This window comes from Molothrus aeneus, chromosome 5 (genome assembly GCF_037042795.1).
Source record: "Molothrus aeneus isolate 106 chromosome 5, BPBGC_Maene_1.0, whole genome shotgun sequence".
Taxonomy (NCBI): domain Eukaryota; kingdom Metazoa; phylum Chordata; class Aves; order Passeriformes; family Icteridae; genus Molothrus; species Molothrus aeneus.
The window spans coordinates 56,305,798-56,322,682 of NC_089650.1; the positions used below are offsets into that span (position 1 = coordinate 56,305,798).

The following is a 16,885-nucleotide window of genomic DNA, read 5'->3' on the forward strand; positions in this document are numbered from 1 at the left end:
TGAACAATCCTCACAGGAGAGGTGTTCCAGCCCTGTGATTGTTTTTGTGACTCTCCTCTGGACTCACTCCAGCAGATCCATGTCTTTCCTGTCCTGGGAGGCCCAGAGCTGGATGCAGTATTCCACATGGAATACTGCATTCCCACATTCACAGGGGCTGTGTAGAGGGGCAGAATCACCTCCCTTGACCTGCTGCCTATGCTATTTTTGAGGCAGCCCAAGACACAGACTTTTTGGGCTCTTAGTGTACATTAGACAAAAATCAGGACAGTTCAAACACTGCTATCAAATTAAGAAAGTCAAGCCAAATGAATTGCTGATAACTCACAGAACACAAATGTTACACCTGTCCTAGAGGGTTTAGAAAAGAACTACTAGCAGTGCCTGGCAACTAACACAGTATCACTTCTGGTAAAAAGTAAATCTAGCAGCAATATACAGAAGCTAACAAGTGGGCTTTAAAATTAGACACTTTTAAAAAAAAAAAAACCTCAAGAATCCCAAACCCAAACAAACAATAACACAAAACAAACCAATCAAGCAAAAAAACCCTAACAACTCCACCCTGCCCTCTCAAAAGCACCTAACTTACAGTAACTTGGATAATGAAACAGCTTTCTAAAATGTAACTATAGATTTCCTAGACAGCTATCTAGGAAAGTTTCTGTTTACACTTTACTGTTAGAGTTTACTGTTAGCTCAGTAAGTCTCCTCATTGCAATGTGATGTAATGTAATTTGAAAACTAAGCAAACCAACTGAAGCTACAAAAGATTAGGAATAGCTGATTTTACAACACAAGTAAAGGCACTTGCTAAAACCACTTTCAAGTTGATCTGGCTCAAGAACAAGGTGTTGTGCATTTTAAGCAATGAAACAGCTGCATAGACACATTCTTGGGAAAAAACATCATCTAGCTCAGAGGGTGATGAAAGCAGATAATCCCATGCAAGATGTAATATTATCATCTTATGAAATTATTTATTATTACTTGCTATCTTCAAATACAAGCAAGGAGATTACAGTGAAAAGTGAAAGAAACAGTTTGACCATGTTTGCTACTGGAATAGTATGGACCTAGTAGGAAGGAATTTGTTCTTTTCAGAAAATCCACAAACATTGGAGAAATATATATACAAGAATAAGATGAGATTGCATGACAGAATGAAATGGAACAGGATAAAACATTCAGACAGAAAATATGAACAACGATGAACTTAGAAATGTTGGGACAAAAAAGAAGCAATAACCTACAGAATAAATTTTTGGATATACATTTTTAAAAATATAAGAAGAAGAGAGTGCCTGTAGAAAAAATTATGTCCTCAATACTCAGAGAATAAATTACATTAGATATAGAATTATTAGGACACTCCACAGTTTCAGGAAGCCTTATTCAGTGAAAATGTCAATTATATAAGTCATCTTTCAGTGTTCTGCTGTACATTACATCCAAAGATTCTTTAACTTCAAAACCTGGTGGGTGTTAATATGATTGCTTTCTCTTGAAGCTTTTCTTCTTTGCCCACATATCCTTCAAAGATAATGTATTATAGAATCCACTGCTCTTACAGACATGTACATCTGCAAGGTTGTATAGTTTCTTTCTAAAATATGCAATTCTGACTAAATACATTTTGGTTATAGAATATTTTAAGAAAAAATTAGGAAGTTGTTTAGAAAAAGTGTTTTATATGGGGCTCTAGTAAGTATCTTAACTCACACTATGTGGTAACATAACAGATTTTACACTATATATTGAAGAATAAATGCATATTTTCTTCTAATCTCTTTTGAAACACCACCACAGTCACTTCTGTATAACCAGAGTGGAAAAGCTTTCCCATCCAAGGACTTCCTGGCCTGGAGCATACCAGGCTGAACATGCAGGAAAAGGTGGTCTCTCTACAGCTTTTAGAACTTTTAATACTGTCATACATCCTCTCGCACTTACTCCCAACACCAAGCAAGCAACAGGAATGAGGATAAACAAGCTTTTAAGAAAGCTGGGGGTGGGGGGAAAGGCAGGCAAAAGCCAGAGGTAAAGAGGCACTGCATAACCCTATTGTGGCTTCCAAAGCAGTGCTTGCAAGAACTGGAAATAGCAATACAGTATCTGTCTGACAGGACTGCTCAAAGCCACGCCCTGTACATTCACGCCTGATCCACCAGATACTTCCATGGCATAGCAGAGGCTGGACTGGATTCCTCCCTGACCTTCCTGCCAAAAATCTTCCAGTGAGAGTTTGGAGGAAGGCTGTATTTCTTGGCAAGTCTCACTTTTAATTTCCAGTTAATATTTGTGTCTTTTTTCAGCACTGGCATTCAGCTAAAGTACAAGAACTTATCTGTTTCCCAGTTGGCATGGCTTGAGGTTCAAGAAGATAAGCCAAAGCTTGGAAAATACTGGGTGACTAGAACATTGATATTCTTCCCCTTTTGGGGTGAAATGAGCAAACAAATCTATTACTGGTTCAATCATTATTAACTTACAGTCACATTTTAAAGGAAGTAAAAATTATGCCTTTGTCAGCAATTTATCCCCAATTTTCTTAATGAACAGTACAATTTGCTGCCTAGTTTTTCACATCCGAAGAGAAAAAAACAACATTAACAACAAAGAAATGCCTGTAAGCAAATACCTTGAGAAGTAACATCATACTTTTCTGCAGAAACTGATTTAATCTCCATTGTGACTTTATGCAGCAATTCAATTACTTGAACCTGCTTCATGAAATCGTGCAGCATTGCTTTTCCACAGCCCCTAAGGTAGGCTTCAAGGATGACTGCAAACCTCTGTTGGTAGTGCATGGACTGGGCAATTTCGCTTCTTAAGAACCAAAACAAGAAGTGACCAATTCTTTTGTTCTACAGGTAAAGAAAAACACTACAAATTAGCATTCATTTCTTGACAAAGGGTTTCAATAATGCCAGCAACTTTAGCATAAGTTGGCTATATTTTGAAGTACTTACTCTCAAACCACGTTTCAGCAAAAATCTGGCTAATGCGCTGTCATGATATGGCTCAAATTTCACAGCCTGAGTGATAGAAACATAAAAGAAATGTTGTTAACAAATTTAAGATCCCACTGCTAACACTTAACAGTGACATCTAGGCTGCTGCAAGAGTAGAAAATGTGTAACAAAGCAGGTCTTTTTGAGGCTTCTCTGTCTGTTTCAAGAAGCACATTTTGTTTGCAACAGGTTTTTTTCAGGTTTATTATTAATGTGACAACTCCCTAACCAGAGAGTCCAACCTGAGCATATGCAGAAAGCAACGTCATTCTTGGCAAAAGCCAGCAAGATCAGAAACCAGCTTGCAGCATGACTGATACTGAGAATGCTTGAAATGATTATTGACAGATGGAATAATGTGCTTGTAATAGCTCTTAAATAAAATGTTTCAATAATAAAATACTGATTTTGGTCAACATTCACTACTTCAAGACTAGGGCATCAGGATTCCCTGGTGGGTTCCCCAGAAAAAGCAGGATACAGGAGCAGCTTTTCAGAGTACTTACCTGGCCTTTATTCCATAAATGAATGACAGATTAAAAGCTCTGATACACATCCTGCAATAATGAAGTACAATTAAGAGGAAGACTTCACCAGAGCTTTTTTTTACTGACTGTGAAAACAGATGTATTTTTTCTCCTTCAAGAGCTGCTCCCCTCCATCCAAGCCCACAGACATTTCCAAGCTATTGCCAAAAAAGGGGGTGGGAGGAGAAAGCCAACAACTATTTTCAAGTGCCAGTAATGGAATTTTTTTGTTGTTGTTGTTATTCTCCATCCCAATAACCAACCAGAAAACCATCACACTTCCAGATTCCGGGTAGTACCAGGAAACTTCTCCACTTCAACTCATTTTTCCAGCAGCTTCTTTCATGCTGCTTGAGGAATTCAAGCTTACAGAAGGTTTGTATTCAGATTAATGGTGGAAAAAAGTATGCACTTATATCCCACAGAAACAAAGGAGAAATAAGAAGCATACAATCTATGAATCAGAGTCACAAAATCCCTGTCATGGACTAAGGGGGTTGCTGAATGGCTTCAGGTTCTGGAAACAGAGTGCCAGGAAGCAGCCTGTAGGGAGATTAGGGGAAAACAAAGGGATGTGCAGAGAGCTGGGTGCATGTAGTATGCTCAGCTTTCAGAAGCAACAAAGTATGCAAACCTCTAGCAACAGTTATTCAACAGAATATAATGGCTCTTTCAAGATCACTGTGGTCTGCAGCTTGCAAAGAAGCAACCAAGCCATCAGCAAAGGTCTGCTAAATTCATCAAACAAATCTTAGTTTTATAAACTCTTACAAATACTGTGGCACATAGTTGCATTTTTATTATTAAAATATCAACATGATTTCTGAAATGCAAATCATTCTGTGGGTTTAATCAAAAGAAAAAAACAATTAAGTCAAATTTCCAATGAAGCAGCTTATAAAAATGTCACAAAGACACGTTCTTTCTAGCTGCTGGCTAAGAGACAGACAAGAAAGCTAAGCACCAGACAGACAAAAAAGGCAAGCACCAGACTTGCCCTTCTCCTGTATCATAATTCTGCAAGAACTGTCTTGACTGTCTGCAGTACTGTTTTATATCCCCAAACAACATCATCTTATTTAGGAAAGACAATGAGAATTTACAAATATAACAATATATAGATCCTTTTACTTTGTGTATGAGATTATGAGGTATGAAGGGTTTTTAATAAAAATTAATTTTCACTGCAGTAAGGTGCCCAAAAGCAATAATTATCACATAAATTCAAATGGATTTTCTTACAGTTCCAAGAAAGCCTATTATAAACCTCACTCTGGTATATACTACGCCTGATGTTCACATAACCTTGAAAAACAAGTTAAGACTGAAATACAGCCAAACAACCAACCATTACTTCAAAACAAAACCTCCTTATTGAACTTGCAAATATATTTCAACATAAAACAATATTAAAAAATGCATTACGACCATCCTTATTGAGCTGATGTTTTGGATAATTATTTTTAACAGTCCAGACATTTTTTCTTCACAAAGTCAAATATCAGCTTTTGCACAGCAACAATAAAAGCTGGCCATGAAAAAAATGTCTGCTGGCACTGACCTGTGTGTACTTTTTCCTTGTCAGTTCAGCAGAAGGCTTTTACTCACTGCCACATACATGCAGTACAGCCATCAGTGTTTATCTTAAAAAGAATTTTGTTGCATTTTAACTATCCTATCCATGGTTTATCAACTGTACACAGAAGAACAGACATTATAGGAAGCTCAATAGGTTGATTTATGGTGTGGCTGCTTCTATTAGAAATAACCTGTGGGGAAATAAAATGCTTGATTTCTAACTCTAAAGAGGAAAAAATGGGAATATCCTGCGCAGAGTGAAATAAGCCACAGAGCTTTCATAAAGGTAAGCATTTGAAAAGTGACAACCATTTGCAGAAGAGATGCATCCACTGGAGCAGAGGTATGGCCAACATCCACTCTCTGAAAAATGTAGATTTTAAATACACTGTCATACCAAAACTTTGCTGCAGAATGCTGACAGCTTATGTTCCATAGTTAGCTAAGAAATAAAGATAGGGAAAGCAGCAGAGAGGTAAAAGTTGGAATGTAGCATGTTTTTCATTTTTAAGGAGGGTAAGCTCATTATTTCTTACAACATCTCTAACTAAAAGTGACACAGTGAAGTTAAGTCACTATGATTTTATGCTACAATATTTTATTTAACTGTTAGAAAGGTTTATTCTTTTTAAAACTCACCAGATTTGCACTTCCTGAAAACAAACAATTTTTTTAAAGATGGAAACAAGCCCAGTATTTCCCCTATTTTCTCAGGCATTTTGATAGCAACCAATCATCACCCCAAACTCCTAATTTAGATATAAAAAAAAGTGAATAAAATTGCTGAGCCACATGTAGACAGCAAAAGCTCAGAAGCCAAGCATATATATAGCAGCAGCAACGTGGGAGGCCCAATGAGGTAACCGCAGCGACTCCTTTGGTTAATGCAGAAGTGCATAAATTCTGCCTCATCTTCAGACAAGCAAAGACAGGACTAAAAAGGCTTTGTTTAAAGCACTACTAATGTGCAGCAAAATCTGAAATACTAACTTCATTTTCCTGGGATTCTGAGCTCTCTCTGAAGCTGCAGAAATAAAAAGCTGCTACCCCAGCTGCAGTAGTTCCTTTTTTTTTTTTTAATTTTGAATGTTGTCCTATGATTCTTTGAAAAAAAGGATTTCCTGCTCTGAGGGATACCAGCCTTTCCATGCAAAACAGAGCCCCACCTGGCTCCAGAGGCTGTGCTTACCAAGAAGAACACAAGGTTACATCTTCCATCAGACACCAGAGGAGACTTTGCCACTGCCAACTGAAGGCATTGTGTTGACAGAAAAGCAACCAAACCAAGTTGGAAGGTTTATATCAGTTTCTTGTGTAACTGATACAAACCTTCCCAATGTTTGATCTGGCAGATGTGCACACACAAAGTCCTTCAAATCTATATAGCAGTGATCCCTTGCCATTAGAACCACAATTTTGTACTCAAGTTCCCAGAAGGACTTAATCTTAGTATGTAGTCCTATCAACTCTTGAGCTACTTTCAAAATTTAGGGGGGGGGGCGGGGGGGGAAGTTTCTAAAAAATTTGCTCCCCTTAACAGCACAAGACTGAAGTTGCTGCAACATACTGTGTAATTACACTGGCATTCTTGACCTAAAACCCAACCCCAGATTTTGCTTCAGGCCTTGCCCATGTCAACATCTGCATTTACTTTCTTTCTATCTACACTCTTTCTAAACTACCAGTAAAGTCAGTCAATGACTCTTCAGTGCTGTGTGATTCAAACCCAATGTGAACAGGATTACAGACAGCACAGTTAGGATTTTCTCCCATCATAGCTGTGCTGGCATTAACAATTTCCAGAAAAACTTACTACTGTAAACACAAGATAGAAATTGTAAGACAAGGCAATGGTTCCACAACAACATCAATAAAGGCAAAAGACAAAAAGTAAGAAAGTGTATTTTACACTAATCTGGTTACTACCACTGCTTTGACAAAACATTGAAGACTTCAAAACTAAGGAATACTAACAAGACCTACTAAAATGGGAAATGCAAATTATGGGGTAATGCAAATGTATTCCTGGAAGGCAGAGTTCAGGAATGCAAATACACCTTACCTGCACAAGCTGTAAAAGATAATGAAGAACATCATCATCTTCTAAACTTTCCAGTTTTTGAACTGCCATTGCTCGGACATTTTCATCTGAAAAGTTACAGTCTAGAAGTTGCATTGTGAGTCCAACATCTAAAGTGCTCTGATCCCAAGCCTCTTTTTTAGCTAGCAACTGGTATGTTTTGGCCACTATTTCTTGTTGTCCCCATTTCACAGAGCTAAGCAGCTTAGGATATGCCTTGGGGTGCTTTATGCTCTCATATCTAAAGTGCCACAACAGTTCTTTGTCCTCAGGAGAAAGTGGATTAAGTGGGTCAGTTGCTATGATCTCTTCAAGTTGCTTGCGAAGCTGGTTGGGCATTTCAGCTCGGGTCCTGTCCCCCTGGGGGTCTGATGATATCCTGTGCTTGGGCAAGGCAATTGGGTGACAATATTTGTCCAGCACAATAGAGATAGCCATGGAGTTTTCTTTATCTGGGTTAGTTGCTGATGTGAGTTTGTCTGCATTTATACTTCCTTGTTCTTCCCCCTTTCCTGGAATTTTCCACATGTGGAGCACATACTCCCCACTTCGTAGCAAGAAACGGTGATCTATCAACAAAAGATTTACATAATAGAGAAGCTGGGTTTTGCATTTTGCATCAGAGTTGGAGGATTCATGTGACTGCAGGTTTGTCTTTGCAGATGGTCCCTGTGCTTTGCCACAGTATATCTGAAGATTCAGGAGTGCTCCTTTAGGCAAATCCTTGATTTTGATATCAAACTCTAACCAAATATTCCACAGAACCTCCTCAGTAAAGGGCTTTGATGAAGTTCTTCTCTGTGAAAGGAGCTGCTGCCCATGTTGAATGTTAGCCTCTACAAACACAGTAAGATCAGTATTTCTTGGTAAAACTGGGATATCAATGCCAATTATTTTCACTCTAAATTTCCTATTACAATCCCACAAAGAGATAGTGAAGACCCTCTCATGATCTTTTCCATCTATTGTCAATTGTTCATGATACCCTGTAACTCCTGTACAGTCATCCACCAAGGGCCATTCTTCCTTCTGAACCTCATCTTCATTTGGGTCCGGGGGATTGTCGAGGACAAGGTGGATTTCTTCCCCATTCTTAAGGCACTGTCTTATCCAGTGAAAATCTTTAATTGGTGTCTCTCCGGTAATGTACTCATCTCTGCCACAAATCCTGAGAACAAAATCCAGCTCACTATGATCTTCAGGAATGTCCATCAAAGACTTTTTCTTTGCCATTTTTGTGAAAAAGCTGTGGAGAATCATATCTGGAGTGTCATCTATTGACACTTTAATTTTCTGACTAGTTGTTCCCCTATGTATGATTATGAAAATATTATTATTAGTGATCTTTTTAAATAAATATTCTGGGAGTGGCTTAGATGTAGTCCATGGGTGCATTGCATATAATTTAGGATCTCTGCAGGCTACCTCTATCATTCGTGGAGTGACTAATCTGCGCCGGGTAAATTCTAGTTCATCATCATGTACATTGCTTACATCAGTGACATCATAACCAATCAAATCATTAAGTTGCCGCTGAAATTCCTGAACTTCTTCTGATGGTTTTTGTTTCTGGACAACATAGATCTTGCCTACCTTCTTCTGTAACACCTTCCAGTACAGTATGCAGTCCAATGTCTGTAACACTTGATGTTTATCATAAATTTCATACCATTGCCCTTTCTTCTGATACTGCAGAATAAACTGATCTGGGGTGAATGCATGGTAGAAGTCTGTGGTTTGACTCGTCTCTATTGCACGCATCCAAATCTGTGCCTTCATTTGCTCCACTGTACAGTTGCCAGCTATTTCAAGTAACATCATTTCTGGTGCTTTAGTATGTTTATTGCTTGTAGGTAAAATGAACTCAATGGGTATCAGTTCCATGGATGAAAAACTACTCGATGTACAATGAGGTTTCATTCTTCTTCTCCTTCGTTTGTTTTCGTCTCTCATAACAACGGGCTGTTCATGATCCCCCAACTCCATGCCAGAAGAAATCTAGCAAAACATAGAATTACTTCATTACTTTCTCATTTACATTTATCTTTTCTCTTACTTTTTAACTTTTCATATACATTTTTGTATTTACACTTCCCCTTAATTTCTGGTCACAAATACTTGATTTACATGAACCACTTCAGATGTAACCTGTTCAATTCAATACCAAATATAAATAAAAGACCTTGAACCAACTCTCCAGGGATTAAGTAATTTTTTAAGAGGTTTTAAACATCCTGCCCAGATTTTACTGAGGATAAGCAGTTTGAATGTGCAATCTCCATATTTATTAGTTCTTGCTTCTATTTGATCAAGCACTGATTCTTCTGCTGCCTCATCTGTTTTGTTGCTGCTGATGTTAACATATGTGGGTTTTCATAGAAATCAAAAGGCACACTCCTGTATATGAATAGAATGCAGTCCCACTGAGCTGCAGGAATGGCAGAAAGTAACAAAACAAGCAATTTATTTGCAGTCTGGACAGACATGAGCTTATTCCCAGTTTTCTCTGCCTCTCTTTTGAGTGATGAGGAATCAGGACTTCAACCTAAAAAACAGCCCTTAGGATGCAAAAGTCAGGGACTATTTCTGAAGATATATTTAAAGTGCATCTAAATTCAAGGCGAGTGTCCTTAGATGTGCTTCTTTTACATAAATCAATTCCCCAGACTGATAATATCCATCCATTTTCAAAGTACACATTGCCAATATGAACTATTAGTTTGTTACAGAAGGAAAATCTCCCAAGCTGATGCTGATTTATTACCCTATACATCAAATCACACCTAAACCACCAGTAAAACAATATTAAACATGAGTAGCCTACCTTACCAGCATTCAGTAAACAAAAAGTATTGTTTCTCAGTTAATCTCTATTGACCAATATTGAAGTGGAAATTGTTCAGTGCTGATTGAGTGCACTCGCAAAAGCCAAGTTACAGCAACATACTGAACTTCTTTACCAAGCAACACTTTCTACACATAAAATCCTTAACTGCTGGAGAAAAGTAAAGCCAGTGTAATGATGCCCTAGCAGATAATAAAAGAAGCAGATAAAAATATAAAAGATTAAATTCAAACAACATAGCATGTTAACTAAAATTCTTGAGTTCCAGAAAGCAGCGACTGCGGACACACCACCTCTATAATTGACAAAGTACAAGGAAATATTACCTGCTTATAAAACCAAGGCTGAATTGCTGAAGATTATTCATTGGTTTAATTTTTGTAGTTCCTATTTTTTAAAGGAAGATCATTCACACAAAAGATTTCTTTGTTTAAGCTGTTCTGCTTTTCTTGCTCGGTCTCATACCCAGATGCAAAGGAAGTTCTGCACTTACCAGGAAGGAAGTTTTAACCAAGTTGATTATACATATGATTGCTCATTTTAAAAGAAGTCAGAATGCTTTTCCTGTTACAACAGTAAAAACACACCAACAGTACATAAATTTAACACACACATACAGAAGACATATTTAGAACCTTTTAAAAATAGCCAAGAATAATCTGGGCAATAAAATTTAATTAATTCAAATAAGATATTTAAACCAAATATATTTTAAGAGATTAACTCCCAAAAGAATTAAATACAAATAGTAGATAATAATACAACTAAATATGCAATGTTGCATGATTTTTATTTGCATGGTGATAGCCATTTAAGGACTCCCAACTTAAATTCACTAGAGATTTTTAAGCCAGTCTCCATACAGGCATCTCAAAGAGATTGTATATGCCAAGGATCTTGCATGGTAACCTCAGCAGCAGAACCACTGGGCAGCCTTACCCCAAATATCTTTAACTCATTCATTTATGATTACAAACACACAGTGAAATCCACTAGAAATGGCGACTTTAGATTCAGGAAGAAATCAAACCAGACTTTCAACCCTAATTCTTGTGATTAACTACAACCTGAGGTGCTGTTCTTTTACTAAAAAAATAATCCCCACAGAAAAAAACTACTATGGAAAACATGTACAAAACAGAAAGAAAAGACAGAAAACCCTCTAATTTCATCCTTTTTCCTTATGCCTTTTCCAGTGGAATACTGATCTTTTGAAGAGCAACCAGCAGTACAAATCCTACAGTGGTAGATATCATGCAAGAATGATGAGTCTTGAAAAGAAGGGAAAAAAATGAAACAGCTGGAAGGTTGTCTACCAACAGTGAAGTGCCTTTTTTTTAAACATATGCATGTTTCCTATTTATAAGACACATTTTTATAAAAATGTGAAAAATAACCCCTCCCTCTGTATTGGCAAAAAAATCTGACAGTATGTTACCTGCCTCCAACATGCCAGGCTTGATTAACACTCTGCCAAGATTGAAAAGCAGAAAATACCGTCCACGACTGACACAGCTCTTCTCTCTCTGAGCATCACTCTGCTTGTCAGCTAAGATCTTTTCTTTTTAGAGGTTATTTTTCTCAGAAAGTCAGTTTGGAGAAAACACACTCTGTCCCAGATCCCTCTATCTTTTAAAGCCAGTATTTGAATTTTCTTAAGGTAGTGGTGAAGTTACCTGAACATTTTGTTGTTGACATGAAATCTACCCATCTTGGCCAAGACACCTCCAAAACTCATCCTCCACCCACATTCAGCCTGTCAGCATCCATCAGTCACAGCCTTTGCAGCATCTCAGCACTACACACGAAGCTTCTCTCTCATCTCAATTCTAAAATACAATGTAGTCATATATTTCTCTTCATTTAGACATAAGCAACTAGTATTAAGGTTTTTTCATGCCAACAGGCAATATAAATTTTTTGCAGAGTCCTTCCTCTAAAAGTCATTGTGCTGCCCCATTAACTAAACTTGGAGTCATTTCAATTTCATTGGGTTCTGCAGATCTAGGAAAACTTTGTGGTTTAAAATGTCCTCAGCCTGCTCCTTGAGTCATGCAGTTAAGGATTAATTCTTCAAACATATATACATACAAATAGCTTTTCTACCACTACTCCATAGATCAAGACCATCAAGACAAGCAAAGGCAGCATCTCTCCCTCATGCAGCAGACCTGTACATTTCTCAGTGAATGCAATCCTTTCACACTCTCATCCACTTATAAAGGCAGGTAGAACAACACTTCTGTGGGTTCAGATATCCCCCCCCCAAATTGCATCAGACACAGCACAGAAATGTGTGGCACTTCTGTAGCTGCCTTGCCCATACAAGGCTGTCTTTTCTCCTGCATTCATTTGGCTGTACTTGTCATGTCTAGTCCATTCCAACCCAATATCCATCCCCAGTTCTGCTCTGACCCCTTTTCCTCAGCTTCAGAAGGCAGTTCTTGGTGCGACAGCTGTCTCTCATCTGTCTCTGCAGTGACCCATTCTTATGGTGACACCAAGTAGTATCCATTTCCTGCTAATCCACTGGCAACACCATATTTCCTCATGCACATGAATCATAAAACTTTGATATTTATAATGAAAAATCATTTCACATCAAGTTCCTAAATCCTTAGTCATGCCTAAGCTTTACTTGCAATATTGACACTTCAAAAACTCCACTGCAACAACACCCCAAAAAAAGGGAAAAAAAAATCACTGTGTTTCATTTCTAATTCTAATGAGCCTCATCAGCCCTGAATATCCCTGTATTACAAGAACTATCCTACAGTGGTCTAAAAATCCTGACAGGGTCCAATGGAGAAAGAAAAGATGGGCCTGTAAAAGGTAACTAAGACAAGCAATCAGTTTTGCCTTTGTCTCCAGTTGTATTTCTATCTCATCACTCAGGTCAGCAACCTGATCATAATAAAACCAGCAAAAAAACTGGTTAATTTTCAGCTGGATCAGTTCCTTTATCTGACTCAACACTTGCAGGAGTGGTGGGCAGTGATGGAAGAGAAGGAAAGGGAATGGAGCCAGTACAGTTAAGCATAACTGAGACTGAAACATGATTCACAGCAGGATTAGAAGATACACTAATGAATAAAGTCATCAAATTATTTGAAAAAACTGGCTGAAATTTACTTTAAAAAGACAATGCGGTATTACGATCTATTACTTATTTGCTACAAAAAATTTAGGATAGTTGTCAATCTTGACTGCTCTGTTAAGACTATGTTAAAATTCTACCAGTTACTATCATGCTTATTCTATATTAGCTCCTGCTTCTGTTTTAATCCATCATGTGAAAACCTTATTTCAAAATTATTCTTTTCACTTTAGTGTGAACTTCTTCCCAGACAACTTAACTTTCAAGAAAATAAGCACTCTCTACCAGAGTAAGAATTACCTTGCTTTTTATTTATGAACTTATATAAATTCAAGAATTTACATGCTTATGTTAATACAACACTAAAGCTTACATTCAGAGTTTTAGACGAAGTTCACTTGAAAGATAAATTTTAAAAACCAAAATTACTATGACAAGATTCAACGTTTTCCAAGCAGCCTTGCTTGGAACATCTACTTGCCCACACTGTTGTGTAGCAGGGCATTACTTTCCACTTGCTGGACAGGAGTACATCTTCCCTACACCTGCAGTGATCCAGTGCTGAACTTCACAGGTAAGATACAGCACTAACATTTCAAGTGTGAACACAACAACAAAGTACCACTTGACTCAATTTCTTTGTCAGATCCTCTAACAACTACTAGCACTAATGGGAAATAAATCACTGCAGGTTCCCACTAGCAAGTCAACTTTACAGGTAATGCAGCCACGTTCCTCATCAAAAGTATATGAGCCAGCAGACACAGCTTGGTCGGGAGGCTGAGGAGTCAATCAGATTGCAATTACAGCTGTAGCATTTTCGGGATGCCCTGCCTTCACCACCTTTAGTTTCTATATGAGTTATCTATTTGGGGCTCCTGGGAAAAACAATAACTCCTAGCTGGTTCTGTAAATTTAGGTAAGAATTTCGGCAAAATTCTAGTTAACTGGGGTTACACAAGTGATGTAGTAGTAATCTCAAAGTAATCCACCTTGGAAGCAACACTTCACAGAGTTTTAAAACCCAGAGATCGCTGCTATTGTTCCTGACGGGACACACTATTTAGACAGTGCCTGTCAACGTGGACCCGGTTTTCCCACACTGATTGTTAACTGAGCGATCTAATCTTCACCAGCTACCAACTCCCGAATGCCCTCAGCTATTATTTCAAGGGATTGTGGTGTGGACAGGTTTCATGGTCTACATGGATCAGATAGACACAAGAAATTTGTTGGAGGAGGAAACAGTTACTTATTGTTTAAAAGCCGTGTTGTAGCGTAGCTGACTCACTGATCTCAAGACTCGAGGGAACTGTCTACTGTGATCCTTCACTTCGCATTGTTCCATTCACCGTTCCAACAGCTTCCTCAGCGGGTCTGGCATCAAACTCGTTAACTCCTGTTCGGGCCATGACGTGAGGCGGGACCAAGGCCGCGAGAGACCGGGCAGCACGGGGGGCTCGGCAGTGCCGGCAGTACCGCGGGGCGCCCCCGGCCAGCCGCACACCCTGCGGAAGGGGCTCTGCGCACGGGACACGGGAGGCGGCGGGAGCAGCGGGCCGGGGCCGCCTCCCTCCCTCCTTCCCTCCCGCCCCCGGCCCACCGCCCCGGCCCAGAGATGGCGGCCAGCGCCGCCCGCGGGAGGGTGAACCTCGCCGCGCCCGCCCCGCCGGGGCTGCGGGGCTGCCGGGGCCGGGGGCGCCCTGCGGCGGGCGCGGGGCCGGGGCGGGTCCGCCCGCGGCCGGAGCGGGTAGCGGAGCCGCGGCACCACCTGCGAGCCCGGGCCTCGGGCAGCGCCGGCCCGGGGCGGGATCCGCCGCGACCCCCGCTGCCCCCGGCACGGAGCTACTCACCGCAGCGGCGGCCCCGGCTCCGGCCCCGGCTCCGGCTCTGGACAGGTGTTTCCCTCAGCAGGAAGCGGCGCGGGCCGGGGGCCGGCGGGGAGGCTCCATAGCCGGTGGCAGAGGCAGCTCCGGAGCCGCCGCCAATCACACGCCGGGCAAAAAGGGAACCGGCAGCGGGGCCTCCCCGCCCCGCCCGGCCCCGCCGCGGCCTCGGGCGCCCGGGCCCGGCCCCGGCCCGGCCGCATCGGCCGGAGCGCGCACAGAGCCTCTGCTGGGGTGAAAGCACTGCGGCCGCGGTGAGGCTCAGTCAGCACAAGGCACGCACGACGTGTCCTGGTTCAGCTCCGGCAGCAAAACCTCCCTGGGAGCAGCTTCCCGAGGTGTTCCTTGCCCAGGGCCCCACGGCCGGCTTGCCCATGGCACTCCTGCAGCGACCCCCGCCTGCCCGGCCAGCCCTGACAGCTCCTTCAGCCCCACACCTCAGGGCAGGGACAAATTAGTTTGTCTAAACTGCCCTTGAAAACCCCTGGAGATGGCAACCTACTCCAGCGTGGTGGTCTTCTGCTTAGCAAAGATTTTCATGCTGTCTGATTAAAATTCTTCTCCTACAGACTGAGCATCTCGCTTGTCTTATTCCTCTTATTCAGTTAGGGTGTTTTCTTCCTTCCTCCCCTCCAGCTACTTTCTTATTTGAATTTGCTGTGTTAGCTGTTTTTCTACTATTTTTCCATCTCCAGACGGGCAGTCCTGGATCTCCCTTTTTAGGTCATGTTCCTTAGACCTCCTGTGATTCCTGTAGCTCGCCTCTGGGGTCTTGCCAATTGGGCCACTTGTTTTTTTGGAAAGCAGTGCTCAAAACTGGACATAGTAGTATTCCAGCCAAGGCTGTGCCAAGGCTGCCCACAGCAGGAGGATTAATTCATCAGCCTTACAGTGCCAGACTCCAACTGCAGCTCAGGCATAACTATTCACATTGAATTCAAACAAACAAACAACTCCCCCTCACCACTCTTTCCCCATTCAGGCTGCTGTCTGTTTGGCTCTGAATGGAGCTGAGTGTTACAGTCTCCACAGCTCTTCTTCAGAGTGAACAGCAAAACTCTTTCCATTATTATGTTGAGACTTTTTTTGACCCAGATCTTGCAATGAGATTCACAGGTGAACTCTGTATGGCACAGAACACACACACTTGCCCTGAAAGCTATGCTGGCATAAGGTTACATCTTCAGGAAACACTCTACAAGGCCATAAGTTGCCACAAAGACTTTAAAAATTATTGTAATTTTTCTAGGTACACATTCTAAACTTCTATAGAAAGATAATACCAGAAGGAAATAACTAGTCTGTTACATGTACAGATGCTATTATAAAAAGTTGGATAATTGTTGTTATAGCATGGATGGATTCTTTTGACTAAAAAAATCATTTGTGTGATGTTAAGAATCATACCAGCCTGAAGCAGAAAAGAGAAACCTCTGTTTCAAAATGAATATCCATTACAATGAGCTGTGTCTGTAAGGAATCATCATAACTGTACTGGCCTCAAGTTCCCTTTTACATGAAAGCAAAGCAAAAGCCTTCAACAACTTCCATGTGATGTGTGTGCAGCATAGGGGAAACACAGTGCAGACTCGCTTCATGCTTGGTTTTGCCTGGTACAATGGGTAATATCTGTCGAAGCAGTTCAGCTTTGCACAGCATTGCTGAATGCTTTAAAAGACAGTTAAAGGCCTTATCAAAATAGGAAGTCTTTTTTTGTTGTTTTTGGCTGGATCCCCAGATGGATCACTCCGGGAACACAAGTGTAGCCAGTTTGGCAACTAATCCTGTTAAAATCCGTGGACTTTATTTGGGGATGCACAAACATATGGAGATTTGAGCAGCTGAATAAAAAACTGTC

The 16,885-nt window shown here is 40.5% G+C and overlaps 1 protein-coding gene across 1 annotated transcript in view; it reads right to left on the reverse strand.

The window, feature by feature from the left end:
• The window catches only part of PIK3CG (phosphatidylinositol-4,5-bisphosphate 3-kinase catalytic subunit gamma), a 33,184-nt gene extending 18,092 nt beyond the window's left edge, over nucleotides 1-15,092 (reverse strand). The window contains exons 1-4 of the mRNA XM_066550819.1: nucleotides 14,995-15,092; nucleotides 7,182-9,197; nucleotides 2,973-3,038; nucleotides 2,642-2,867 (exon numbers count right to left, since the gene is read on the reverse strand). Coding sequence (XP_066406916.1) covers nucleotides 2,642-2,867; nucleotides 2,973-3,038; nucleotides 7,182-9,185 — 2,296 coding nt within the window. The 5' untranslated portion in view covers nucleotides 9,186-9,197; nucleotides 14,995-15,092. The remainder of the gene's footprint in view (nucleotides 1-2,641; nucleotides 2,868-2,972; nucleotides 3,039-7,181; nucleotides 9,198-14,994) is intronic.
• Nucleotides 15,093-16,885: the final 1,793 nt, after the last annotated feature.